The 27,651-nt window shown below is 40.4% G+C and overlaps 1 protein-coding gene across 7 annotated transcripts in view; it reads left to right on the forward strand.

The window, feature by feature from the left end:
* Positions 1 to 629: 629 nt before the first annotated feature.
* PIK3CA (phosphatidylinositol-4,5-bisphosphate 3-kinase catalytic subunit alpha) overlaps positions 630 to 27,651 on the forward strand; it is a 48,146-nt gene continuing 21,124 nt past the window's right edge. For 3 of the 7 annotated variants that reach the window (XR_013931772.1, XR_013931773.1, XM_080410006.1), the window contains exons 1-7: positions 646 to 1,495; positions 19,829 to 20,242; positions 21,692 to 21,901; positions 22,549 to 22,799; positions 24,409 to 24,654; positions 25,506 to 25,591; positions 27,481 to 27,586. Coding sequence is in view for 4 of the 7 variants with exons in the window: in XM_080410006.1 (XP_080266132.1) it covers positions 19,891 to 20,242; positions 21,692 to 21,901; positions 22,549 to 22,799; positions 24,409 to 24,654; positions 25,506 to 25,591; positions 27,481 to 27,586 (1,251 nt within the window). In the remaining 3 variants the exon portion in view is untranslated. Of the gene's footprint in view, positions 1,496 to 10,435; positions 12,991 to 13,715; positions 13,790 to 19,828; positions 20,243 to 21,691; positions 21,902 to 22,548; positions 22,800 to 24,408; positions 24,655 to 25,505; positions 25,592 to 27,480; positions 27,587 to 27,651 lie in introns of those variants that run through there. The other 4 variants (XM_080410008.1, XR_013931771.1, XM_080410007.1 and 1 more) reach the window with 4 other exon arrangements.

Genomic DNA, 27,651 nt, shown 5'->3' on the forward strand with positions numbered 1-27,651 from the left:
CTCCTTGAGTCACCAAGGACAGCAGCGCGGGCCTCAGCGTTAGGGAAGCACAGGCCTCACCGTTATGGCAGCGCGGGCCTCGCCGTGGAGGCAGTGCAGGCCTCGCCATGGCGGCTGGGCCGCCTGGTCCCAAAGCCACCAAGTGCCTGTTTCTTCCCGTTGTATTGGAACGGGGAGGTGCTGACGAGTCACTGGAAGCTGACCCCAGCCCCAAGGCTTTACAGTAGCAGTCAGCCAGCCTGCCTAGGAATCCATCAGTTAGCCCCGCTCACCGTTACATGTTTTTGTGAGACCTTATTAAAAAATCCTGACTTTTTCGCAATGGGGTCCTGCACCAAGCCCTGGGGCATTCCCAGGGAGAGAACTGACCGCTGCCCTCGCCACGTTCACACCTGGTGCCACCGCTTGTGCCATCTCTCCACTTAGGGGGCAAACACCCCCTGAGGAGCCCCTGGCGAGCCCAGGTGTCCTGCTGGTCACTCGCCACCTGCGTTCTGCCAGTCGCCCCTCAGTCCGCTCCTCACCGGCGGTGGCCCATGGGCTCCCCGCAAGCTGAGCCAGCCCAGCGCTCTCCTTCCAGGCCCCGTGGGCCCGGCAGTGCCCGTCTGACACCCGCCCTCGCCCTCCGGCCAGTCCGGGCCTTTGCCGGGGAGGCCGCTCCTGCTGAGCAACGCGCTACAGCGATCGCACAGGAAACCTCCGGTGGTTTCCTCTTCCCCTTCCCGGGGAAGGGGCTGGGAGCGCTCGGCCGGCCCGGCCGCGGGCGCAGGGCGGCGTTAATGGCTTTACAGCAATTAACGGGACGGAGGCGCGCCAGCCCGGGGAAGGACGCGCCCGTTACTCTCCTCCAGAACCCTCGCTTCCGCTCGGGTCACTTCCCGGGCCCCCCTCGCCGCCCTGGGGCACCGGCGGCAGCGGGCAGGGCAGCGCAGGCTCCGCCGCCGCGCTAGGGGGCAGCAGAGCGCCCAGGGGGAGCGGCCCCGCCCGGCCGGAAGACGGGGGCGGGCCGCGCCCCGGAGCGGGGCCGGGCGGGGCGGGGCGGCCGCTTCACCGCGCGGTGACGTCACGCCGCGCCCCTCCGCCGCCGCGTGCCCCCGGCCCCCCCTGGGCGGTGCACGCGCGCTGCCCGCCACCGCCTCCGCCGCCTTCCCCCTCCCCCTCCCCAGCGCGCGCCGCGGTTCCACTTCCGGCGGGCGGCGCCATCCCCATCCGGGGTCAGGGCCCCGCTCCCTTCCTGTTATTGCCCGTGCGGGAGACGGCTCTGTGGGAGCGGCGCGGGGGTTGTTGGCGCCGCTTCCGCCAGTGGTGGGGGGGGGACGGTGACCGTGACCCGCCGTGGGTTGTGGCGGTGGTGGCGGCGGTGGCGGCGGCGGCGGCGGCGGCTGCCGGGCGGCTCAGGGGGCTGTGAGTGCTGCGGAGCCGGGCCTGGCCCTGCCCTGCCCGTCGGGGCGGCGGCTGCGGGCCGGCTCGGCGGTGGGGAGGCCGCGCCTGTGAGGTGAGTGAGGAGGGGGTCGGGGCCGGGCCTGGGCCTGGGACTGGGGCTGCCTGGCGTTCCCCAGGCGCGGCAGCGCTCTCCGGGGCATCCCGCGGCGGAGCGCCGCTCTTGGTAGGTTGTAGGGCGGCTGGCGTGTCTTCCGCAGCCGCAGGGGGGAGCGGGACCCTCGGGGGGCGGCGGGCTTCCCTCGGCTAGCAATGCTCCGAGCCGTTCCGTTGCCGCATCCCGATTTGTGGGTCTCTCGTCGTAGGGACGAGACTTGGGAGGGGATAAACCGTAATAGCTTGTTGCTGTCGCGTGTGGTTCTCTCCCACCGCCGAAATACAGCTGTTGTCTTTAAATGTGTTTCGGCCGCTCCTGTGGTGGAGTGTGTAGGCTCACGGTGGGGCCAGCTGGTGACACTGGGAGAGCCTCTTCCGACGGGGTGTGTGTGTGGATCGGTGGCATACGGTGTTCTCTTCCAGCTGCAGTTGACTTACAGTAGCTGTGTCACATTTATGGTACCTGTAAAAACAGCTTGCTTATTTCATGCTACTAGGAGATTTGGTTTTGTTATTAAATCTGAAACCTGTATTTCTAATGAGTACTTCAGTACTTTTTAATAGACTGAATGTTAACAAAACTGACCAAACTAATGCAAACTGCACGTTTGCTTTTCTTTGGGGCTTTTGTTGCTGTTTTCAGTGTTCTTGAAGTTATTAAGGTGTCAGACCTAGTACTCCTGCTGCTGTTACTGGTATCTCTCTGTAACAATCTTTCTCTGTAACAATCTTTCTCTGTAACTATCTTTCTCTGTAACTCTTCTTGTCAACTTTAAAAATGTGATTGAACAGAGCTTACTTCATAAACAGCGCGTATACAGAACAAGCACAAAGGAAGTATATGTTTAAAAGCAGACAGGATGGACTGTAAAGCTTTGCTGCAGTTAATTCTGCAGTTTTGAGCATTCTGCAGCAGACCTGTAAAGGAGTAGTCGGCTGGATTCTGAGTCTGGATTTTGTAGTAATTAATAGAAGAAATGTGGACTCTGTTCTGTTAGTTACTCATAAATATCCCCATTTTCAGCTATAGCAGGTTTTCAAATTCACCATACTGGATGAAGTTAGAAACTATCCCATCGTGTTTTGAATAATTTCTCCCACCTAACAACTTAGAGAAATGTTCTTATAGAAGTGCAGCATGGAAGCAACAAGTATAATGCAGTGTAATAATCAAAGTCCACCTCTTGTGTGTAAACATTTAGTTGCTAGGAATATTCCAGTACTCGGAATGGTGGGATTTAATCGTTTGTCTGCTGTGGGGAGCTGACTGGATAAACTGTTCTGAAATAAAGCCCCATGTGGACTTAAAGTTTCACAGAATATAACTTTATTCTCAAACAATAACGTTGGCAAAGTTCTCCAGAGTGGTTAGTCATTTGGAAGCCTATTTTACCCAATGTCATCACATAGACAAACCATGCTTCAACCAGGCTCATAGGGTTTACAGAGAAATTTATGAAACCACACAATTCCTTGTGTGATCTGTGACGTTCTGTTTTTTCGTTGAAACAATAAATATGGCAATGTTGGAGCTGCGGTTGAAACTTGACTGAAGCAGATGTCCTGCGTCGTATAGGTGTTAGGTTGATGCCATTCTTAGCAACCTGGAGACAGTGTTTTGTGGTTTGTTTGGTTTTTTTTTTTCAAAGCATGCTAAGCACAATCTACAAATCCATGCCAAGGTGTGCTTGGCTGCTTCAAAGTGTCATTTAGTATTAATGGCAGATTTGTTTTGCTGCTTGTTGCAGTTTACTTGCATGAATAATGACACTGAGCGGTCTGGGTGTTGAGATTTTTTTCTAGAGTTTTCTTCGGGAAAGGTGGTGTAGCTGAGCTGTTTACAAAGCAGTTGTGCTTTATTGGAAGTCATAAAGTAGTTCAATAGTTAGTTAACTGTTTCGCTGACAATCAGGCTGTTTCTGGAAGGAAGCGGGAGATACCTCTTCCTGGATAACTTACTCCTGAAGTTGCTGACATTTTTAGAATAGGATTTTCTAAAACAAGCAAGGGTTTTGTGCTTTACCATCATGCTATCTCACAAGACTAAGTGTATCATAAGAGGTTTCCAGTTACTGGAAGAAAATAACACTTTGAAAAGGTGTTACTGCATAAAGAATGGACTTGATCATGGATGTTCCTCAGATGAAAATGTATAGCATGCTTTTTAATTACTTGGTCATGTGCAATACAGTTTTGAGTAACCTTGATGATCATCATGGTTTTAACTCAAAAAGAAATTAATCTATGAATGGCTAGACAGCAAGCCTAAGGCTGATACTTTCTCTGCACAAACTGCTTTGTTAAAAACTTTGTAAGTAAGTCAATTCGTGATGTAGTCTTCTGGACTTCTGGTGCAGATTCTCTGGGTACCAGGAATACTCAGATATGTGAACACCTTGCAAATATTTTTCGTTTCAGAATAGAAGACTATTGCAATTACTTTTCTTGCCTGTTTTGGGGGAAAGGAAATTGAGATGATGATACATTGGTTCAAATTCATGTGAGAAATAATCTCATAGGTGTGTATGGTATGTAGGTTTACTTTGCCTAGTTGAGTCCATTAATGAAGGTTAACAAAGATTGTTGTTAATAGGACACTTAATGTTGTACTCGGGTGAGGGGGAGCTAAGATTTTTGTAAAAAACTTTTGATACTGATGATGAAATATTTTTGATTTATATGGAATTGGAGCAGGAATATTACTGCAAAATTAGTTCTTCCAGTTTACTCTTAAAATACTACCATAAAAATAAGTTTTGTCTTGTTAATTACAAAACAGTAATTTAATAAAATATGTGTGAGACCTAGTGTATCTCCCAGTTGAGGAAAAATGGGCCATATAAGCTTTTCTTGTATGCGTGATTGAGTTGGAGGAGGAGCATTAGGGAAAGAGTAAGAGTTTGTACTTTGAACTGAAGAAACAGACTTGTGGCTTGTAGTGTAAGCTAAGGTAGGTTTTGCCTTTTTTTTTTTTTTTTTCCAGCTTTTTATGCATTGCATTCCATGCTTGTGGGAGTTTTGTCTCATCCATTTAAAAAGCCAGACATGCAGCTGCTCCAAGTGATGATGCCTGTCTGAAATTGTAGCTATGGCTAGAAAAGGCCACAAAAATATTTATGCTAAAACTGGGTGGGAATTTTCTTTTGCTCTTGAAGTTCAATGTGTCACGGCAAAGAATTCTGTTACAGGTTTCTCTTTGTAGTATCCCAATCCAAATGTGAGCAGTGGAGAGAGAAAAGAGATTTGTTTATGTTTATTTGGACACCAAACATGAACTGTTTTGAGTACAGGGTTGATTCATGTAATCTCCAGAGGCTCCTTCCACCTGAATTTATTCTATAAATCTATTTCTGAATCTTTAGTGGAGTGTTAAATGAACCAGAAATAAAATTCAGAAATATGAACTGTTTTCCTGCAGCACTGCTACTGTATTAACTTGAAAAAACCCAAACTAAACAACAACAACAAAAAACCCCAACACAGACCCAAGCCCAACTGGGGTGTAGAGGGAATTAAACTTATAAAAAAAGCCTTCCCCCCCCCCCTTTTTTTTTTTTTAATCCTCTAAGGTAATGTGTGATCAAATGGAAACGCAGTAGACTGAGTACAGTTTATGTAATTCTGGATCTGTCTTTTCAGCTGAAGCAGTACTTAATGATTTTGCAGCCTCTCTGTGTGTGTATATAAATATATATATATAATTTACATAGCATGCATTTATACTTCAGTTCTGGAAAAGTATTTTCCTAGGTAATTCTGGATGCAGATTTTGTGAAAGAGTGTAAGAAGCCTGTGTATTTCACACAAGAAATGTGTGGGAGAGGGGACATAGTCACTTGTTCTCTATTAAGACAGTTCTTTTTCTTAAAGCTGGTAAAGTGGGCAATGAAAGCGCTTGGTCAATCATGTCTGCAAAGTACACTCACTGGGAATGTTTGTAGTCTGTTTTTGAAGTACAGTGCTCAAATACCTGAACTCCAGGAATGTAATAATGAAATTTGAAGAAACCAGCTTACCTTTGTGAAATTGAAGGGGAAAGAAGGAGTGCTGGTGAAGCAGTCTCCCCTCTGGCATGGTGATAGCTTGTGGCAATAGAAGGAAATGGCTAGTTTAAACTAGACTTAAAGTCTAGTTTAAGAACAGTTGGGTTAAACATAGAATGTGAGGTTCATCAATCTCATTTCATGGCCCACTGATATTTTTTTTTACTAGTAGAAGGTTAGATACACCTCCAAAGAGATTGTTTTTGGTTGTCTGTGTTTTTTTGTTTACCATTAACACATTTACTCAATTAACTTAATGGATTTTTATGTAGGAAAACTTTGGCAGTTTTGCTTGCAGCTTCTGACTTAACAACGTGCTTGTAAACGTAGCTTTTGAGGATTATGAGCCATAAAGTATATTTGTTGAATACAGGAGACTTACTGAATTGGCGAAGGCTTACTGTAGGGTTCCCTGAAACTTTGAGACAGTTGAGTCACATTACTGGCTGTACGTTATGACCCTCTTCTCAGGCAAAGAAATGTAGAGAATCATCCCTTGGGTGTTTTCTCTCAAAGTCCAGACAGAAAAGAAAGAAAATTGGAAGGTTGCCTCCTAGATTATACATGTCAGAAAACTTACCTGTCATTGAGGCTTAACTGTATTTTTTATTTCCATACTAATGAGTCAGTCTTCTGCCAATACTTTGTGGCAGTTAATGGTGATGAATGACCGTTGCCCAACACGTTTCAAGGCTGTTCTTGCTTTTTTAACTCACTGTTAACTTGGATCATGGTCCTTCCAGAAGCATGGATTTTCTGCTGAGATTGCACTTGTCTTGGAAAAGTGTCTTTAACCTATCAGGTGTTTAGCTGTGGATCCTTGCAGAGGACACTAAATCTGTGAGCAAAAAAGAATCACCCTTGTTGCAACCTAATTCCTTCTTTTAGTTGCTAGCAGTCAACAAAGAAACAAGTTCTCTTGAACATCCTCAAAATGCAAGAAATGTTTAACGTTACTGAAAAGAAGTATTCAAGATTCAGCATTTCATCTGAGACTAATCAACCATAAGTAGAAATATCTGCCTGTTCTGTGACCTGAATCTAATAGAACAAAATTTTCTTTACCTTGGGACTTTGATATCTGCCTTGCTAGAAGAGTGAGGAGACTGATGTCTGCAAAGATGCAGCCAAACTAAGCACCAGACACTTGAGAATACAAGCACAAAAAAAAATCAAGAATGAGCAGAGAGTAAACACTGGTTTACCAAGGAAGCAGAGTGGAGATGAATTGTTTCTTTCTCAAACTCAAAAATATACTTTGTGTGACTGAGGTATGTTATGATCCAACTTTGATGCTTGTGCCATTAAGTTTTCATTAAGGCTGAAAAATAACTTGACTCTTGACTGCAGGCATAGTTTAAAAGATCAGAGTTAATGGTGCTAACATACGGAGAAGTTTCTAGATAGAGCTAGTTCCCTCTGGGAAAAGGGAAGTAAAAGCTTCCATTCCAAATACTCTAAAATATGCTTGTTGTGGTCATTAAACTGCTTAGATTATAAAACATACCACTTATTCTTCATTTTTGTATTTATGTTCCCAGCTCTTACCAGAGTAATGAGCAAATGTTGTGCCTGGATTATAGAAGTGGAAGTGATGCTAGTAAAACTGAAAATTGCTCTTCTGCCTTCATAAAAGCTTATGTGGATGTTGAACAACCAGTTCAACTTACCAGTTTATCAGGGCAGTTTCCACTGATGGGAGTAAAGGGATTAATATATTGTATTTTATCTTCTTGCAATTTCATGCTGTCACCTCTGAACTATCCTTCAGTCTTGATGTTCAGTACTGTAGAAAAGCATTTGTCCCAAGAAAAAATCTGGTGTCTAAGTGAAAGAGCTAATTTTTAAGCAACATCCAGACATGTTGAATATTCTTGTTTGTGGTGTATAATTGGGGATGTATCCAAATAGGGTGCCTGTGAGTGCCACTTTCAGTCTAGCCAGTTTGTTACCAAGATTGATTTATAACAAGTTGTGTTTGTGTTTTGGTATAAAATAGTAATGTGTGAAATCAAAATGCTGTCACTGTAGATGATAAACTTAACCAATTATGTGAATTTTTTTCATAAGTGGTCACTAGATAAAATGTTTAAAATATATTGTAACACTTCAATTGAGAAAGTAAAGTTTTTATTTTCTCATGTTAACTACTTACCAAGATTGTGGTCAGTAAAATTCTAATAACCTGCTGCCTTCACCGTGCTCTGAAATGGAGCATAAAGCACTGGTGTCATTATAAATGCTTAGCAGTGCTCTCTTGACCTTAGATACCTCTAGCTTGGAATGTTTTGACATGTAGGGGAAGATGGCATAACTACCACCAAGAGATAAAGGGTGAAAATAGAAGCCAACAAGCAACAAAATGGCACTGTTGGTACATAAACAGAGGGATAGCAAAGCCTATTCCTGACTGGAAACTCTTCTTAAATGTGTTGTAAAATTAGTTTGCAATCCAGCTCTTTAACTCTTCTTTCATCACCTATTTTTCTAAACTTTTCATTCTATATCAGCAGATAGGATAGTATCACAAGCAACTTCAAGGCGATACGTGACATGTACCCGTTATTTTAGCTTCCAATCTCTTGCTGTCCTGTATGTCAGCAGGTTATTTAAACAGGGAGAAAAAAGATGATTTGCAATATAGTCACCCTTCCCGAATTGGTGTTTTTATGGGTTGAAATTAAATCCAAAACACTTAAGCTTTTGTGGTCTTCTGTTCTATCCCAGGGTTAAACTTCACCAGGCTGAAAACTGCTTTCAGTCTTTTTGAATGTACACACAGACAACATTACAAAGTGTTTCCAAAGAAACATGTATTAAAAATACTTCCATGTTTGTGTGGATGTGTAAAGCTCTCTTAATAGCAGTGACTGACTGCTGCCAGTATCTTCTTGGCTTTTTTTAAATAAAGGTCTTTCCTTCTAACATCCCTCTTACAGAGCTCTGATTGTAGTAGTAGGCATGTGCCTTAGTTTCAGAGTGTTTAATTGGAATAGGGAAGTGACTTTCCAAGCTGGGAATTTGAGAAATCTTTAAACTATTGTGGAAATGTTACTGGTATTCACTGTTTAAATGCTTACGAACTTATGTCACTTTATTCTGTGGAAAGTTCATGTTAATTGCAAACGTTATCTATTTAGGCAAATATTAGCCATTTATTTCAGATGTTGTAAAAGCAAATTCCTGGTACACTGACCTTGTTAGAGAAACAATTTGGGTAACAGCTTGAAGTATAGGAGAGAGATGCACTAATAACAAGCTTAATGTCTCAGTAGCCCCACACTTGAAATCATGCTTTCGTGTTTGCACAACATTGAGTTTGCAAAGCAGATGCTTCTAACAGATACGTACAGAAATGATAAACATTTGATTAAACATGCTGAAGAACCATTTATCACAGTTTACCGTAACTGTTTTTGTACTTCAGGCTGAAGCATGCAGGACCTAATGACATACATAGTCACAGTGAATCATGTTTGTTTGTACTTCTTGAACAGAAACGTAAATACGTTAGTGTCTTGAGTCATCATTGTTGTTTTGGCATCCAGCCTGTATATGCAGAGAAAAGTCTCATTCAACCAGAGTCAACAGCTAGAACAAGAATAAACCTATGCTCTTTAAGGCTTCAGAGAAATGTTTCTGTTGTAACTTACATAAAGCAGTGAAATATATGCTTACAAAATCAGGAATTCGGTCGACAGTATTGCTTCACATAGAAGATCTGGTTTTCTGATGTGCTTAGGTGCAGTGCATCTAAGTGATCTGTGACCTTTAAGAGAATGGAGCCTGATGGGAGCATGTAGTAGTGCTAAATGTGTTGTGGCTGAATAGTGTGCCACTCACACAGGTGGTTGTGTGGGGTAGGCAGGACAGTTGGTATGCTGCTGGGGTGTAAATAAAGGTCTGTTGGTAATATTTTATGGAAAACTGTTGACGCTTACCTTTGAGCAGGGTTATCATTTACTGCTAAATAAATATTTAGTTAATCGCCATTGACTCTGTATCACAAACAAGTTTAGTAGGGGTAGTACTTGATTATTTCTGACTGACTCTTGAAAAGCCATGGTATTTTCCTGTTGTGATTATAACTCATGTAGAAGCAGGCAACTTATGCAAGGCAAGATTTGGAAGGAACTGGACTTGTTTGCCTATCTTATTCCACATGTCTTTGTAGAAGACTATTTGTTAAGAACTGTTAATTTCAGCTGTATAAAGGACAGGAGTATTTAGCTGCAGAATTAAAACTTTTCATTATGATGGCTGTGCCTTTGTGTTAACTCTGCCACAAACTTCCTTCTCTCAACAAATGGTTTTTAAAAGGGAGTTAAATACCTCAATGGAGAATGTATTGTTTTGATCTTTCAGTTTGGGAGCTTAAACAAAGAAAAAAAAACCCCAACCTTCCATGGCTTTTGCTGAGGCATGTGGTTCCTTACAAATGCTCTATCAAAAGTAAAGTTGCATCCCATCCTCGATATGCCAGAAAATAAAAGATGATGACTTTTGCTAACGGAATTCAGTAAGGTCGTGCAGACTAAACCCGTACTTCTCTAAATACTGTCTGGGCTACAGAGGTCAGTTAAGATAGAATAAATCGCAAGCTAATTTATGTTTGGATTATAGAACAGAAACATCTGTCTTCCAGTTCACTGTTCCATGCTTAATATTAAAAATCTGCAAAGTTGCAAAAATACTGCTGTTCACTGCCACTCCCAAAATTTTTTTATGCATCAGTTGCTTTCAGGGAACCGGAGTAATTTAGTACAGAGGAAACCCTTTATCTCAATTTGAAAGTTTGTCAGACTCCATCCTAAGAAACGTTACGTAGGAAGTACACAATATGCTGCAAGTCAGTCTGAGTGTCATGTCTTTCTCAGCTCCTTCTTACTAAAGGAGGGGCTCACAGGGTGGATCTTTTGAGTGAAAGTTGATAAAAAAACCAGTAGTGGGTACATGCTCCATGAATTTTTTCTTACACTTCTCTCTGTGCCTTCCATCCAGAGGGAGCTGGTCATGTGAACTTTGTAGACTGAACCCTCTTGATACTTGCTTGTGGTAGAGGCAAGCGTAGCAGCATGAGGACTGCACTACCTCTGGTGTTCTGTTGCCATTCTGCTGTAGCCTTTCTAGGTATGGACAGCACGAGAGGAAATCTTTCCTCTTTTTCAGTACAACTGGAGGTTCATCTTGCTGCAGCAGAGAGCCAAGGTGACAGGCCTGGGGGAGATGGGCACCAGGAAAAGCCCAGTATCTGAGTTAAGGCTCTGCTACACAGCTGCTTAGATTAAGTGAAGATTCAGGCTAGATCAGAGCATAGACCACCTGCATTTACTCTGCTTTGGCTCCTTGTCCTTGTCTGTGCCAGTGCTTCCTGTTTTTAAACATCCTGTTTACTGTCTGGGATCCAAATATCCCAGGAAGAAGGGAGGATGGGAAAAAACACAGAAAGAAAACAGTGTTATTAAAGGTGGAGCTTTTATTTTTTCTATATATAGTTAGCATTTGTTACCTATCTAATCAAGTTTCATGAATGACATTCCAGAGTAATCTTTTGTTTACACTGTCATGCAGTAATTTCCAAAAGCAGAATATTTCTGCATACAAAAGCTGTCACTGAACCCCTTAGTATTTGTAGCAAGGAGCAGAATATGGTTTGTGGTGTGCTTTTACTTAATCCTCTTTCTGCTCTTAACATAAAAAAATGTTTATCACCCATGTAACAGTATTAAAAACATTTAATCAGAGGAAAACCTTATTTCTGTTGGTGCAAAATGGCATGTTCCTCAGCCATGAGTCAGAACTTCAAGGCATTTGATTTAAAGAGCTTGAAAGGGTTTGAGTGCTGCTCGCTGAGCTTCAGAGTACGCACCTAGCTGTGGAGGAGCAGCTCCAGCCAGAACAGAGCCAGATGGGAGAGTGATTCTTATCCTGCTACATGGCAAGTCAAGCAAGCTGTTGAAATAATGAGTAAGCAGATGCATGAAGTTTAAAGAGAAGATGCATTGCTTCTCTAATTCTTTGTTGTTTTTTATGACTAGTAGTCTTCTGTAAGTAACAAAATCTTTTCCTTTGAGGTGAAGCTGGAAATGGAATTGCTGAATGATTTCAGACTAAAAAGGAAGATTTAATTCTAGGCTTTCCTTTGTTTAAAAAAGAGAAAAAAAAAATCTGTCTTTAACTAGAATAAAATGTTCTGGGACAGACGTTCTGCTCTTGGTATGTCATGGGATCCCTAGGGAAAAAGCACAATTGTAGTGGGAGTTGTAGAGGTCACCAGCAACTTGCAAATGTTTCTTTCTCGTGATCCTGTTTTCATGGTTCCCAGATAGTGAGTGAAGCTATAAACAATATGCCTGCATGCATGGGGGAGGGCAAGCAAGGAGATTTGAATGTAAGAATTTACAAAGGTCTTCTGATTTTCTTGAAGGAAAAAAAGACTCCAGCAATAGCAAGTCTTAAATTGTTAATCATGGTTTTGTTTCAGCTGTCTGATCTATATTTTTTCCGGTAACAAATAACGTGTGTGTGTGTGTGTATATATATACACACCTCTTGGCCAATACTTTGTAGTGAGTTATTTGGGTTTTTTTCAGGATGACCCCACTATTAATTTTGTTTATGGTATCTGAAAGTCACTACAACTAGAATCCAAGAATATTATGTTCTGAAACAAATATATATCTGTGTGTAAGGTAACTTATAAAGAAAACTTTGTGGAAATATAATCAACACATGTTCTCATATCTAGCTAAACTGGAACTTCATTTCGCTAATTTTCAGTGAGATTTTACATTCATAGGAAAGAATGATCTTGTATTTCTGCTGTACCGTAATTCTACAGATGCTACCAATGATGTTAATTCTTTTTAGCTCTGTCAAGAAAAAAGGCCAAGCTACTAAGTACTGTTTCTTTGCCGGTGGTGGTGGTGTAGGTAACCACAAATAAATTGGTAGCGTTTGAAAATACTTGCCTGTTTCATAAGGAAAATAAATGCTAAGAAGATGTGTTTTCAACAGTGTTAAATTCTTTTTGTATGTTTCCCTGGAGCTGCTGTTTGTGATCAGATAAGCAATTCTGTGTATCTGTCCCTTTTCTGTGAAACGATGACGAAAGTAAGATGTAAGGAATAGGACAACATAACTGCAATACTGCAGTCTCCTGCTTTCTATTCTAAAGAAAGCAATATTTCTATTGTTTAAATCTGTGAGTAATAATGTTTTCATTGAGGACAATTACGGACATCTTTGTACTAGTCTTCCTGGATTTTGGAAAAAAGCCAGCTTGGCAAACAGGAAGAAAAAAAAGGGACAGTACTGAAAATATCTAGTCTGGGACAGTCTTACCGTCGCTGCACAGCAGATTTGGACAACAGCAAAGTTACACAGACAACTGTGCCTGGTCGTCTTCATGGTGAGAGATGAGAATAAAACCTGTGATCTTCAGAAAGTTTGAGATGTTTTGCATTCTGAAAAGTGTTACTCTTATCCCAGGAATGTTTTTATCCCTGCCCCTTTGTTTTGAGGTTTCCGCAGAAATTTAAAACTTATTTGGGGACATACCTGTAGTTGATATTTATGTCAGTTTGCTAGGCAATCAAGAAAATAATTTAACTTACACAGGAGTGTGCAGTAAATGAGAATCTATAAACATAGTTGAATTATTTAATGAGTAGAAAACTTCTGTGACAGTGCTAAGAGTCTAGAGGGAGTATCTACCTGGAAAAGAAATCAAATCTAGATACAAATCATAGTAAGCAGCTCTTTGATACCAAAGATACTGAAAATTATTGCAGAAGACTGCTGCATCCTGTCTATGAAAGCAATGTAATGGGATTTGTCTTGTGACTGGAAAAACTAATGGACTTCAATTGAAATGTAGTAGTTAATTGATTGGCTGTTTCAAGTGTGGACTGATGAAATTGTATTGAGTGTTTAGTCTATCCTTTTGAGTTCATTTTGAAACACTAGCTGATGTTTATAGCAATGCAAAATTATTTGTTTCTCTCTGTTGCTAGAATGTGTACCTCTTTGAGTAAGATGCCATACTTTATACATGTAATACAGTATTACAGCAGAGTATACTTTTCCTTCGTGCTTCCTCCTGTGCTTGCTAGGTTCCTTGCTAGTTGGTACATCACAGATGGAATTTCCTTCTTGCAGAGCCCAAAGAGTAACTGTAGGTGCTTATGCTGATGACAGACACAATAACAGTAAGTCTCCTTAATTGAACAAAACCACCTTCCTTTTTTTCCCCTCCTAGACTGGCCCACAGACTTGCACAGTGGGTCTTCACCTGCTTTATAAGACACAAGTGTTAGCGTTAGATGGAGCTTCTCTCCTTGGAGAACATGCCTACATGTAATTTACACAACAGGGAGAAAAGCCTTATCAGTTAAATGTGTTTTTTAATGTACATATCTTATTGCCAAATCCTGATATGTGTGTGGAGTTGGTAGAGTGTGTGTGAGTAATCTCCAGACAGTGAACATCAATTCACTTCATCTAAACTGTAAACAGATAATCTGTAAAAATGAATGTTCCTTTAGCTGGGAAGTGTTCACACCTTCTGATAGAGGAGCTCTTGAAAGGTTGCTTTTTGTTTGTTTGTTTTTTTGAAATGTAGATTCCCTCTGTGCTGAAGGGTAACACTGCTTCCTTTTAGCAACACACCTAAAACTTAGATCAGTGACGCTCCTGTTTCAGTTTCTTCTGGCAAAATGTTAATGTACGAAAAACACAGCAGAAAAAATACTGCCAGTGTGTCCTGCTGAGCTATAGATGCACAGGGCTTTTATGTGTACAAGTGCGGTGAAAACAGCTGCAGTAGCCTGAGATGTCTTTAGGGGAAAAAATATGTGGGTTTCTGACTCAAGTTAATTTGTCCCAAGCTTAGCTTGCTGAAGTTATGAACTCAGAAAGTACTGCTTTGGGTACTAATGTTAGGAACCAATATTAACTCTCCTGCAGTACAATTCTTACTGAATTTCTTCCTCATTGAGCTCCTTTCCTTGAGGGGAAGAAATTCTTTTCAGAAGGAGTAGCAGAAAACTTCATGATGGTCTCATATAAATCTTTACACAATTAACAGTTGTAGGCCATGAAGCAGCCATTAGAAAAATGATTGTAGGCTGTAACTTGTAATAAAATATTCAATAGAATGAAATTGAGTTAACCATGCTGCTGTAGTTCTGCACAATTCAGTGCTGTGAGATAAAACTCTCATAGTTTACCAAAAGCAAATTTTCTAAACTTGCAGTCTCAGTTACTCTAAAGGACTGTCAGTTATATGAGACTGTAGCTGACTGCTGTCCTGTGAGAAAATAGATGATAGTGTGAATATAAGTGTATCTGGAAGCCAGTAGGAATCAGTATTTTCGGAGGTATGTTGTTTAACTTCCCTCTTTCTCTATGTGTATGTCAGGTTTTGAAATTCCCTTCAAAAATAATAGCTTCTAGGTTGGGTGCTTAGCAAAGTTAGTGAAGGAGAATGTGCTGAAAGGAACAGGAAGGCTGTAACGAGTTGAAAAGAATGTGATTTGATCAGTGAGTGTCTTTAGGTTTGGCCTTTCTGACCATCTGTGGTGGTGTAGAGTCATAGACTGGTTTGGGTTGGAAGGGACCTGTTTGTCTCACCACCCTCACAGTGGTGAATTTCTTCCTTGCATCTAGTCTAAATCTACCCTTTTCCAGTGTAAAGCCATTGCCCCTTGTCCTATCGCTATGTGCCTGTGTAAAAAGCCCCCCTCCAGCCTTCTCGCAGTACCCCTTTAGGACTGGAAGGCTGATGCTCTAAGGTGTCCCCGGAGCCTTCCCTTCCCCAGGCTGAACAACCCCAACTCTCAGCCTGTCTTCCCAGGAGAGGTGCTCCAGCCCCCGATCATCTTTGTGGCTGCCTCTGGGCTTGCTCCAACAGGTCCATGTCCTTGTTATGTTGGGGGCCCCAGAGCTGAATGCAGTGCTCCAGGTGGGGCCTCGTGAGAGCTGGGTGGCGGGGGAGAATCGCCTCCCATGGTGCTGGTCACGCTTGTTTTGATGCAGCCCAGATTTGGTTGGCTTTCTGGGCTGCAAATGCACATTGCTGGGTCATGTTGAGCGGGGTCATTGGCCAGCACCCCAAAGTTGTTGTCACAGCTGCTCTCAATCCGTTCTCTGCTGAGCCTGGATTTGTACTTGGGATTGCCCCAAGCCAGGTGCAGGACCTTGTCCTTGTTGAACTTCATGAAGTTTGCGTGGGTGCACCTCTCAAGCCTGTCAGGGTCCCTCTGGATGGCATTCCTTCCAGTGTGTTGACCATACCACTCAGCTTGGTGTCATCGGCAAAGTTGCTGAGGGTGTGCTTAATCCCGCTCTGTCACTGACAAAGGTGTTGAACAGCACCAGTCCCAGTACTGACAATGGAGGAACGCCGCTCATCACTGATCTCTATTGGGCACTGAGCAGTTGACCGCGACTGTTCAAATGCGACCATTCAGCCAATTCATTACCATAGAGTGGTCCATCCTTTAAATCCATGTCTCCAGTTTTGAGACAGGTATGCTGACAGTGTCAGATGCTTTGCACAAGTTCAGCTATCTGCAACAGGGATAAAACTTCAAGGTGTTTTTGTAAGGTCAGGAATTGCAAGAATGATGTTCATTTGAAGTGTTTGTGTGTACCTTTAGTTGGAGTTAAATAACATTTCTCTAGAATTCTCTTAATTATAGTCCTTTCACTGTCGAAGAACATAATTGATTCTATTTATTCCAGGCAGCCTTCCAGATTTGAAAGTGTACACAGAAACACAAGCTGCCAACTATACTTCAAAACTGTTTCTGTTTACATTTTTGCTTTCCAAATCCAAACCCTGGAGGCGTGCTTACATGTGCAAGTAGAATGAACATGCTCACAAAATAACTATATACACCATTTCAGCATTTCTTTATCCCAGTTTAAAACAAAAGCTGCTGTTTTGGTGCAGTTGCTCTAAAAAGTGTAGATTTTGGCGTGTCTCTTTTGGACTCTTTGAAAATCTTTAAAGAAATGGTACTGAGTTGTCATTTAACACTTGAAATTTTTAGAAAGCCAAGCTTTATTTTGACAAGATATTATCTAAAAGGATTTAATATGTATGCATGTCCCCCAGCCCTGCCTTTGTTTCTTTGTTAGCCATCCTTGGTGAGGAGGGTGGAAAAACTTACAGTGGAACAAACCACCATTCTTAAAGCTGAGCTAGCCCAGCACTGCTGCAGTCATGCTCACTCCCCTGCGTAGACCCTGGCATTTGTCTGACTCCGTGGTGGTCTCAATAAGGCACCTAAACCAGCAGAAGCTAGCCCAGGAAAGGAAGAGTAGTCCTCTTGCCACCTTAATCCATCTGGCCCTGTCATGAGCTGGCTCAGGGAGCGCTATTGCTGGTGTGATGGAGAATGAGATGTGCCTTGGGCAGGGAGGACAGGAGCTTTTACAACCATCAGTTCAGAGGAACGTCAACAGGGTTGTGGTACTTAAAAGACTGCTGGTATAAACTTGGTCTGTGTTGTGAATACTTAATTGTGGTCCGTCTATATTATCATTGATTGTGTGGACAGAAAAGTTCTTACGCATGTTCTCGGGGGTTTTTATGCTGGTGTGTGCCTTAATAGTGATGTGTTTCTGCCTATGCTTATAATTAAAAAATAGGCATGTGATTCAGCAGTATGGAGAAGGGAATCTCTTATTCATGTTTTTGCCTGATCAAAAAGGTGCTATTTAACCTTCTGTATATTTCTCTTTATCTATAAACAGGGGATAGTTTTTGGTAATTTGGAATTCTCCAAGTTACTCTAAATGGTGTTATTTGGGTTCACTTGAAATGTTTTGTAATTGGTAAGCTTTCCAAGTTTGGCTCTTTTAAATACAGTGTGTGTTCAGAACTTTCCATCTCAGCATCCGCTTGCTGAGAGTGTTACAACAATGAGAAAAATAAAATAGCTTTTTTAAGCTCTCTTTTAAAAAAAGTCAGTTGCAAAGCCCCTTGTAAATATGCATGAGGTATTAGTGAAAAAGCATTTTTCTAAACCTGCAGTGGCACCTTAGTACTTCTGTTGATATTTTTAAAAGCACAAACTACAACTACAAAGGAGGGATTTAAAAAAGGAAACCCTGTTGCTACTCAGAGTTGCTTAGGAAGAGGTGGATTTGGGAAAAAAATTTCATTCTAATGCTTTTTAAGAACTGAAGCATGGCAAAAGCAGGTACTGAATGTACTTGGAAGAAAAAGTTCCAAGGCATAAAAGTGCAGAAACAAGGATAATGATTTTATTTTTAAAAGCTATGCAATTTTTAATATTTAGAATTTTGTATGTATTTTTACATATTACTTATATTTTTTTAGATTTGCTGAGCAATGGGCAAGCAGTATTCATTGCTTTTCTACAGTGAAAGCTTTCAGAAAACTGATAAAAACAGGAGAGATGTGAAGCTGTTGGTTCTTTCTGTTACAAAAAGAAACTAATTGGGGCAGTTCTTGACTTGAAAGGTGACTAAGAATGGCTTTAGAATAGTAGCCTGGTAGTTATCCTAGCCCTGTGCTTTTGGGATATGTAATTGATGGTGGAGGCATGATGGACAATAGACTGCTGTTGAGATGTTTGTTGATACTGCCCTTTCTTATAATATACATGCTGAAGTTAATGAAATTGAGCTAAGGGTAAGTAATGCACTGTTAGTGATTTGTATGATGTATAATAGCATTTGTGGTAACTTCCTATTCTGCAGTGAGAGCTTAGGTCTGTGCTGTGTAGTTCAGTAAGAATGTCTTGCTGCCCAGTGACAGAAAAGCAACTTAATAGGAAATAGAAAAGGTTATGTCACTCTGTAGATGTGTGCTCAGTTTGAAATTTCAGTGTTGTGTGCAAATACAGTTGTTTCCGCTCTACGTTGGGGGAAAAAAAAAAAAGGTATGGTAAAGGTGGAAGAGATGCGAAGAAGGTGACAAGGATTAAAAAAAAAACAGAATTACTTTGGGCAGAGAAGGACTGAATCTGAGACTTATGGAAAAGAGGTAGTGCGGAGGACATGCTGAAACTCTAAGAGCAGTGAATGCCAAGATAAGGAATTTGTTTCATTACAAGAAATCTAAGGTATTGGGTGAAAGTAACAGGCTTCAGAACAAAGAAAAGCAAATATTTTGTAACATGGAACATTTTTCACTTTTGTCACAGGATTCCAACAGTTTGTGTGTGAAAAATTCTTGAATGAATTCAATAGTTCTTGATGGATTTCTTTCACAAATACCTAAATACTGCTTCTGGTTAAGGAAATTAAGAACTAGGTAGCAATTAGGAGAGCTTTATTGATGGCATATCACTGTGTGCATGCTTTGTTCTTCTGCTTTTTGTTAGGCATCTGTTCTGGGCCACTGGGCTGTAAGATGTCTCTGCTCTGTCAAGTTACCATTTTTCTCGTACCTGCTCTAGGCTGGCATGAGGCATTGCTGCTGGAAGGTCAGACGTGTTCTCCCCTCCTTTCCTTTAGCTTGGCAAAGACATTGATATGGCTGCCAGAGGGAATGAGAACAGAGAATTGATCCTGAATAAAACAAGCTCAACTAAAAAGTATTAATGGAGCTCAGTTCTCTTGTCCCATTTGTGGAAAAAAGCAAGGGTTTGTTGCTGGTCAAAGTAGCCTATACTAATCTAAAACAGCTAAGGCCAAGTTGTGTATGTACTGGACTCTTAAAAATCAAGTTTAAAAGTTTTAATAAATACTTAGCTATTATGTTAGCGAGGTTTGAATACTTCAGAGGTTTGGGATGAGAAAGTTCAAAAAAACCTGAAGCAGTGGTTTGAGTGAACTGAGTTGAGTTGATGGTTTATATCTCAGCCAAATAATACAAGTTTTGCTTTCCAAAAACATGTGAAGAACTGGGTTTGAGATTTACTTAAAAATTGTTGTAGTGATAATTTTATTAGAATTTTTTATCCTCACACTATTTAAGTGTTCTAGTCGTAAACTGTGAACTGAAGTAAAAAATTAATCCTCTTATTTTTAAGACCATATGAGTATTCACATTTTTTTCCCCCAAACTGTGATTCTGCTATGAACTTCTGAGGAGACAATTATATCACATACTTGATAAAGCTGAAGTCTAAGGAACTTGTAGTTTTCTTTGAGTGTAAAATATATCCATAAATACTCACCTACAGTAAGCGGTGTTTGAACAACTGTCTGAAGTTTCTTGTGGTGTTCATATTTTAAAGTTTTAATATTTAAATTTGATTTTTACTTAGGTTTACTCAGACGAATTACTGCTTGAAAAACTTCCAGTACAAAGTTATCTAAAGACTTAAAAATGCCTCCACGACCATCATCTGGTGAACTATGGGGCATCCACTTGATGCCACCGAGGATCCTTGTTGAGTGTCTTCTCCCAAATGGAATGATAGTGACTCTGGAATGCCTCCGTGAGGCCACCTTACTAACTATTAAACATGAACTCTTTAAAGAAGCAAGAAAATATCCCCTCTATCAGCTCCTTCAAGATGAATCTTCTTACATTTTTGTAAGTGTTACACAAGAAGCAGAAAGAGAAGAATTTTTTGATGAAACACGGAGACTTTGTGACCTGCGACTATTTCAGCCTTTTCTAAAAGTCATTGAACCAGTAGGTAACAGAGAAGAAAAGATTCTTAATAGAGAAATAGGTGAGATTATCTTTATTTAAAATAGCTAATCCATTTAACGGGCTGTTCTTCAAAATGCAAAACAAAGAATTGAAGTGGGTTGCATTTGTCTCCTGTATCTGTCAAAGGTTGCATTTCTTAACTGTCAGTTGTTGCATGAAATGTCCAAAGGTGCAGGTGCTGCTAGTAGTAAAGCTGACACTTGTGAACTGTGAATTAAACATTTTTTTGCTCTTCTGCTTCATTCGCATGTAAAATTTTTCCTTTGTATGTATTTGTAGTTGTATGTGAGTTAGAGGATTTTTTTGCTTGTCTTTTATTAGCAGGTTTGCATGTTGTTAAATCAATCTTAATTTGTAAGTTAACTGGACTATACTCGGATGACGTTTGCAGCAGCACACATTTTAATACTGCTCTGTCTTGCTTAGAAAGTAAAATTTCAGACATGAGGTGGCACCCCCCCTGAACGCCTGAGGCCTGGAGAGGCAGAGGGGAGACAAATTGTAATGTTCTGTATCGTCTCTGGAGTAGCTAACAGGTTTTCCGTTATCCATTGAGAAAGTACAGGGAGACTAGCATGTGTTTCAGCATCTAGGTTAACTATCTAAATTTGAGTAGTACAAACATAATCTACTCCCATTTAGTTGCTGATAGATGTGTATTGCAGTGGTAGAGACATCTCAACTGGAAATACTTGTTCTGGGGTACTCATAATTGTTAAATTATTTGTTACAAATGCATAAGTAAACTACTTCTGTTTTGTAAAGCTTAACCTGTTCAGGACTTGGGGAGAACAGTAGTTAGCTAAGCATGCAACAGAGGACAATTGAAAGGTTCCATTTGAACATTCATGCATAAATAATTATTTATGCAAGTAATCTCATCAAAGTAAGTGGAATTCCAATCTGAGACAGAGGACCTTTGAGAAATGAGCTCTTAATACATGAACGTATGCCCAAGAACTAAAGTTCAGTATCTCTTGGAGAACTGGCTACATTTTTAAATAGTGTAGTTCATTTAAAAAAAACTAATAGCTGTCATTCAGTTGTAAGCAACGTCAGTTATGGTCCTAATAGCTACCAATAATCCTGCTGGGGTTCTAGAAAAAACCTGGACATCGCAGCTTTTACAGTCCATTTCGGAAACTTTGTGCCGACATGAAAAGAATTTTTACTAGTCCTTTTCCTTGGAGGAGTGCTAGCTGTGAGAATGGTGATATAAGGCTTCTAGGATCTTCAGTGAATGTACATGTTTTCTAACTTTTTGTGACTGCTGAGTGCACTTAACTTTAAACTGTTGTGTTCTTGAATGATACAAAACAATTATGTATATAAGTAGAATCCAGTGCTTAAAGCAAATAGTTCAGGGTGTGCTTTCTTTAAAGTATGCTTTATCTGTCACTGATAGGAGTCTTCAGCTTTAATTATCAGTTGCGATTATTTCCTCATGCTTCTTCAATACTGTATGTAGGTTTTGCAATTGGCATGCCTGTCTGTGAATTTGACATGGTTAAGGATCCAGAAGTACAAGACTTCAGAAGAAATATTCTCAATGTTTGTAAAGAAGCAGTGGATCTTCGAGATGCTAACGCACCACATAGTAGAGCGTTATATGTCTGTCCTCCAAATGTTGAGTCTTCACCTGAACTACCCAAACACATATACAATAAGCTAGATAAAGGTAAGATAAATATTTACGGTAGAAACATAGTGGGTTTTTAGTGATTGAAATCAGAGTACAGCTGGTGACAGGTAAATCACTGTTTTTAGTACACTCTAGCAGTATCTTACACCTTAAGTTATTCAGAGCAACTTTCTTGATAGAGTGTAGATTCAAAAGGAAGACAATATCCTCTAAAATTACAGGTTTTTGCTAGTCTAAATCTTGAAATACAACTTTAGTAAACATAGGTTGTGTGTTTTAATGGGCTCGTTGGAAACAAGCTTGTTGGTTTTGCATTTTTCTTTTCTATGATATTCAGAAGTCTGGAATTAACTCAGTTACTCAGCATCATTTATCTAGCAGTCCTCAAACATTAAATAGTTACTGCTGTTTTCTTGAAGGCTTAACAGTAGTATTCAGTGAATTAAAAAATATTAACCTCAAGGGGTAAAAGTTTGAATTTACAGTAGAGTCAAAAATAAACTGAGTGCATGTAGTTCCTTGTAGCCCATGCTGACAGAGGGTTCATGAATCTTGTTGACATTTCATACTGCAAGCAATTCTCTGTTTTGGGGAGGGATGAGAGTTGTTTGGTTTGGGTGGCTTTTTTTGTTTTGAACCCTATTGAAAATGATAGGCCTAACATAATTTTACATTTATTCTAGGGCAAATTATAGTGGTGATATGGGTAATAGTCTCACCAAACAATGATAAGCAGAAATACACCTTAAAAATCAATCATGACTATGTGCCTGAGCAAGTTATTGCTGAAGCAATTAGGAAGAAAACACGAAGCATGTTGTTGTCATCTGAACAACTGAAACTTTGCGTCTTGGAGTACCAGGGCAAATACATTTTGAAAGTGTGTGGCTGTGATGAATACTTGCTAGAAAAATACCCACTGAGCCAGTATAAGGTGAGTAACAATGGATTATTAAAATAATCCAAACTTGTGAGGGAGAAAAGTGATCAATTTCATGACTGGCTTGCTGCTTTGTTAATCTAAAACATAGGCAGTAGAAGTATATGCGTCTTTAAACTAATTGGCTAATGCATGCATGTAGTGTGCATATTTGTTGCTGTGTGTGCTTCAGAAGAGAGGTGGGAAGAAAATGTAATTTAAACTAGAATTTATATCACTAGTGTAGTTTTTATTCTTTGAATGAAGTAGTTTACCTCTAATAAGTGGCAGGTACTTCGAGAAATATCCTAGATTTCTGATGGGAAGAAATGAGTTAGGCTTGAATGGGGCTGATGTAATACAAAAGGAAGTTGGATCCCATGCTAAACTGAGACAACCATTGCTACTATGAATCTTGTCCCTTCCCCCTTTAGGGCTGGAAAAAAATCTAAACAGTTTATTTGTTTTCCTGTTACTTGTCTTTAAATTTTTTGTTTAAAGGTGAAAAACTTGCAGCACTACACAAATCATTGTCTTCCTTGTGGCTGGCTGTCCTTCATTGCCTGGGTTTTGTTAGTGCTGTGAGTGTGAGACAGAACTGCTGACAGAAGAGCAGCTGAGCAGCCCTCTCTGGAGCAAACAACAAATGTTACCCTGTAGATTTCCTGACAGGCTGCTGCTGCTTCCTCTTTGAGGAATGTATTGTTGTAATAAACTGCTTCCATTCCTTCATCTAAAATGGTTGACGATCTGCTCTCCAGAGCAATGGGAGAGATAAGGGGGGAGGGGGGGATCCTGAATAATGGGAAAAGCAGCTCTGTTCTATGGGAGCTGGGGAACAAGTGTAGGCATACATGAATAATTTTGCACAGTCATCTTGAGATCAAACGCTAGACCTATTTGATCTAGTGTGGTTTCTTCAGAAAGTATCTGGTATGCCTTTACTGTGCCACAAAAGAGCTTGCTAATTACTCTCAAAGGCTGGACCTGTCTTAACGCATTGTATTTTGTGGTACTGTTCCCAGCGTAAACATTCTCGTCATTCATCCTGACCGGACACAGTACAGCCTCACACCTAAGTCTGTCAGGATGGGTGCTGACTGGAAGGTAGTAGTATAACTGAACCAAAAAATAGTGTCTGCAAAAAATGAGTGTCTGCCATTTGCTTTGTGCTGTCTCTGTGACTAGGAGTATCAGTCAACCTGTGCTAGGTCTGCACAGCAGGCTAGTAAAGCAGCTTGCTATGCAAAAACAGCTCAACTGCTTCCAGGAACAGCTGCAATCAGGAAGCAGTCTCCTTTGTGCTGCACTCAGATAGAGCTAAGGAGTGCTACGAGAAACCCCGCTTGTCATTTTGTCAGCTCTGTTCTCTATCTTCGGTTCAGGCTTCCATTGCTATAGATGCTATCCATATCTCAAAATCTGTATGAAGCACTACTGTGCGATCCTACCCAACAATGTATTTAAACTGTTGGGTGTTGTAACTATAAACACTGCAAAGGGTCTATGTACAGGGACAGTGATAAACTCTTTAAATACACTTTTATGTTGTCCTGAGTTTATCTAGATTACCAAGAGTGTAACCTTTGAAAAGATAGTGAATTGTAATTTTGTTTTCTTGCAGTATATAAGAAGCTGTATAATGCTTGGTCGCATGCCCAATCTGATGCTGATGGCTAAGGAAAGCCTGTATACCCAGTTGCCACTGGACACCTTTACAATGCCGTCTTATTCCAGGCGTATCTCTACAGCTACACCCTACATGAATGGAGAAGCTACAGCCAAATCCCTCTGGACTATCAATAGTGCTCTCAGAATAAGAATCCTCTGTGCAACCTATGTAAATGTGAACATTAGAGACATAGACAAGGTAAGTCAAATGCTGTGTGGCGTCACCTGTGGTTTTCAGCAACTCACGGTTTCCCTCCCAGGTTTTCTGTTCTGTGTTTACGTTGGGGGGGGAAAAAATGTTATTTAACACGTTAGAAAATTAGACCAGTCTGTTATATAAATTTAAGTATTCAATTCTAAAAAATATAGCTGTGTTTTAGCATCTGAAAACTTACGTATACTACTTAAGTGTGACCTGTGGGATATAGCTAAATATTCTGCCTGATACAAGCAGGAGGACTTGGTTTGCATAGTTCACTTCCGCAAAGTTCGTAATGGACAGAAAAACAAAAACCGTGGTGTTATCTATATTCTAAGTAATTATAAGAATGTATTACAGTAAATGACAATATTTTTGATGAGAGTATGCAGGATAGTGTGCTACTGTCTTTCGTTTTTGAAAAGGGAGGCCTGGGGAGATCAAGGAGAAAAAGCACGTAGGCTTCAATCCCATTGAAGACCTATGACAAGCCTGGCTCTACCAACTTTCTCAGAATTTGTTCGATCTTTTCTTTCACTATACCTTGGCACAAGAGGAACTGAGAATAAACTCCAGGGTGTTTTTAGTTCATTCCAAGTTAATTACTGTATTTTTTAAGAACTAGTTTCACAATTAATGAGGAAAAAGGTATGCTTATATACTGTGCTTCACACCTTACAGACATCAATGAATTTGGTTTTGGGAATGGTGGGGCTGTTTGGTTTTCAGTTTTGTTTTTTACTTGATGAAAATGAAAGGATAATATGTTGTAATCATAATGTATGTTGATAGAAGTGAAAAAAATTGTAGTAACATTTCAAAGACAGTGCTAATATCAACATTGTTTTCAGATCTATGTTAGAACAGGTATCTACCATGGAGGGGAACCTTTGTGTGACAATGTGAATACTCAAAGGGTACCTTGTTCTAATCCCAGGTAAGCTAAATACTTGAATGACTATAGAGAACCTAACTTCCAGGGCATCATAAATGATAGCGCTGAAGGAGTAAAGGCTCAACTTAGCTGTTTTTCAGGTAGAGCTTCTTGCTGGGAATTCCTTGCCTTAAGTTTTTAAAACTATTTTTACATATCCGTATATTGATAAATAGAATTAATTTAATTCAAACAGAAGTATTTTCTTATACAATAGTATAGTTCTTTTTACTGAACAGATCTTTATGTGTACACTTACAGTTGCCTCTGAAATCCCAAATTAATTACTCATTAATACTCTGAAATCAGCACAGCTCTGGGTGAACTCTGTTTTTGACTGTGGTTTAATAGCAGGCGTTCCAGTTGCAGGTTCAGATTTCACTTTCAGCATGAGTCAATGTGATGTCGTGTAGCCTGCAAATTTTTCTGTGAGGCTGCATGGTGTGCTCTAAAGCAGAAACACTGAGCGTGGAGAGATGGGTATCATTTGCTAACATGGAAGTGACTGCCAGATCTGGGGTGATTATTTTCAGGAGATTTGACCTACCATCAATATTATCTGGAAAAATGCATCACATCAACTTCAAAGTGCAAAAAGAAGTTTTATATGAGCATATATAAACATATTTGGAATAAGTATCTAAAAGAGGTTCCTGTAACTGACTAATGAAGAGGTGTGAAATTTCAGCATCTGCTAGGGTTGGGAGCAAAGCGTGTGTTCAGAAGTAATGCTTAACTTGCATTTTCTGTCTGACCTCATGTCTTTTAAGTACATTTTGAAACTTTTATTCTTGTCTGTATGTTCTCTATTAATATGATCAGGTTTTATAATTAGAGGGCCTAATAATATACATAGCTGATGAAAACCAGCCTGCCTCTCTGAGTTGCCCCAAATATAGCTGCACTTGGACTGATAGTTTAACTTGTTCAGAGAGAAAATCTTGGGAAGGTGGTGAAGGGTATGGCTTGAAAACATGGATATAATCACACAGACCTGTATTATGAGAGATGAACACCTAAGGAAAGGGAATTAAAATTTATCTGCCAATTTCCTTATCCTTTGAGGGGGGCTTGGACAGTTACTTCTTGGTAAAACTCTGCTTTTAGTAGCTACAGACAAATTGAAAAAGCTAATGCTGCCCTTAGAAGCTGCTGCCTCTTCCAACTGAGAATGGCATGACAATCTGCTTGGGAAAATAAACTATTCAGGCGTTCCTCTTCAGAAGCATAGCTCTACCAGCAGAGAAAGACAAAGTCTACTTCTCTAAGTTCATGAAAACAAAAAGTATATTCCTGTAGAACCAATCTATGCTCTTATTACTATGGTAAATAGAATAATACTAGAGTTGGGAATATTGCTTTGGATTTGTGTTATATTTCTGAGTTACATTCCCATCTTGTAATTATCCTTTTCTATTTTCCAGCAGTTAAAATTTAGTTGAGTTCTGAAAACTGTCCCACATTTTTCCCTGCTTGCTTTGTTGCCCTGAAGTGGAAAAAATACTTCACAAGCTAAACCTTACATCAGTGTAGCACATAAGCAAATCCGTTATCTTTGGCTTGTACCTATGCTGACAGTTGCAGTCAGTAGGTTTGCAAGAGCGAAAGCGAATGAACTTATTACTTAGTTGGCAGGAATAGAACCTAGCGTGACTTTATAAACAGTGTTGGTGCTAGAAGGTGGTTTGGGGAAGTTTCCATTCCCCAAAGGAGTAGATGCGGTGAAATACATGTGGAAGGACCCTTCTTCAGTAGGAAAGTGTATACTTCATGCACATGGTATGGTTTAGGTAGGAATATAGAAAGTGCTTTTTAGTATAACTGTTGATTGAGTGCAGTTGTGTCCATGCTCTCCTTTAACCTGGTTTTATTCTGCTTTTTAAATCTTACAGATGGAATGAATGGCTGTTGTATGACATGTACATTCCTGATCTTCCACGTGCTGCTCGGCTCTGCCTTTCCATCTGTTCTGTTAAAGGCCGGAAGGGTGCTAAAGAGGTAAAATACTTCATGGCTTTAATACATTGATGAATGTAAGCTACTTAAGTCACGTTTGGGAAGAT

The sequence above is a fragment of the Falco punctatus genome (genome assembly GCF_963210335.1).
Source record: "Falco punctatus genome assembly, chromosome: 13".
Classification (NCBI taxonomy): domain Eukaryota; kingdom Metazoa; phylum Chordata; class Aves; order Falconiformes; family Falconidae; genus Falco; species Falco punctatus.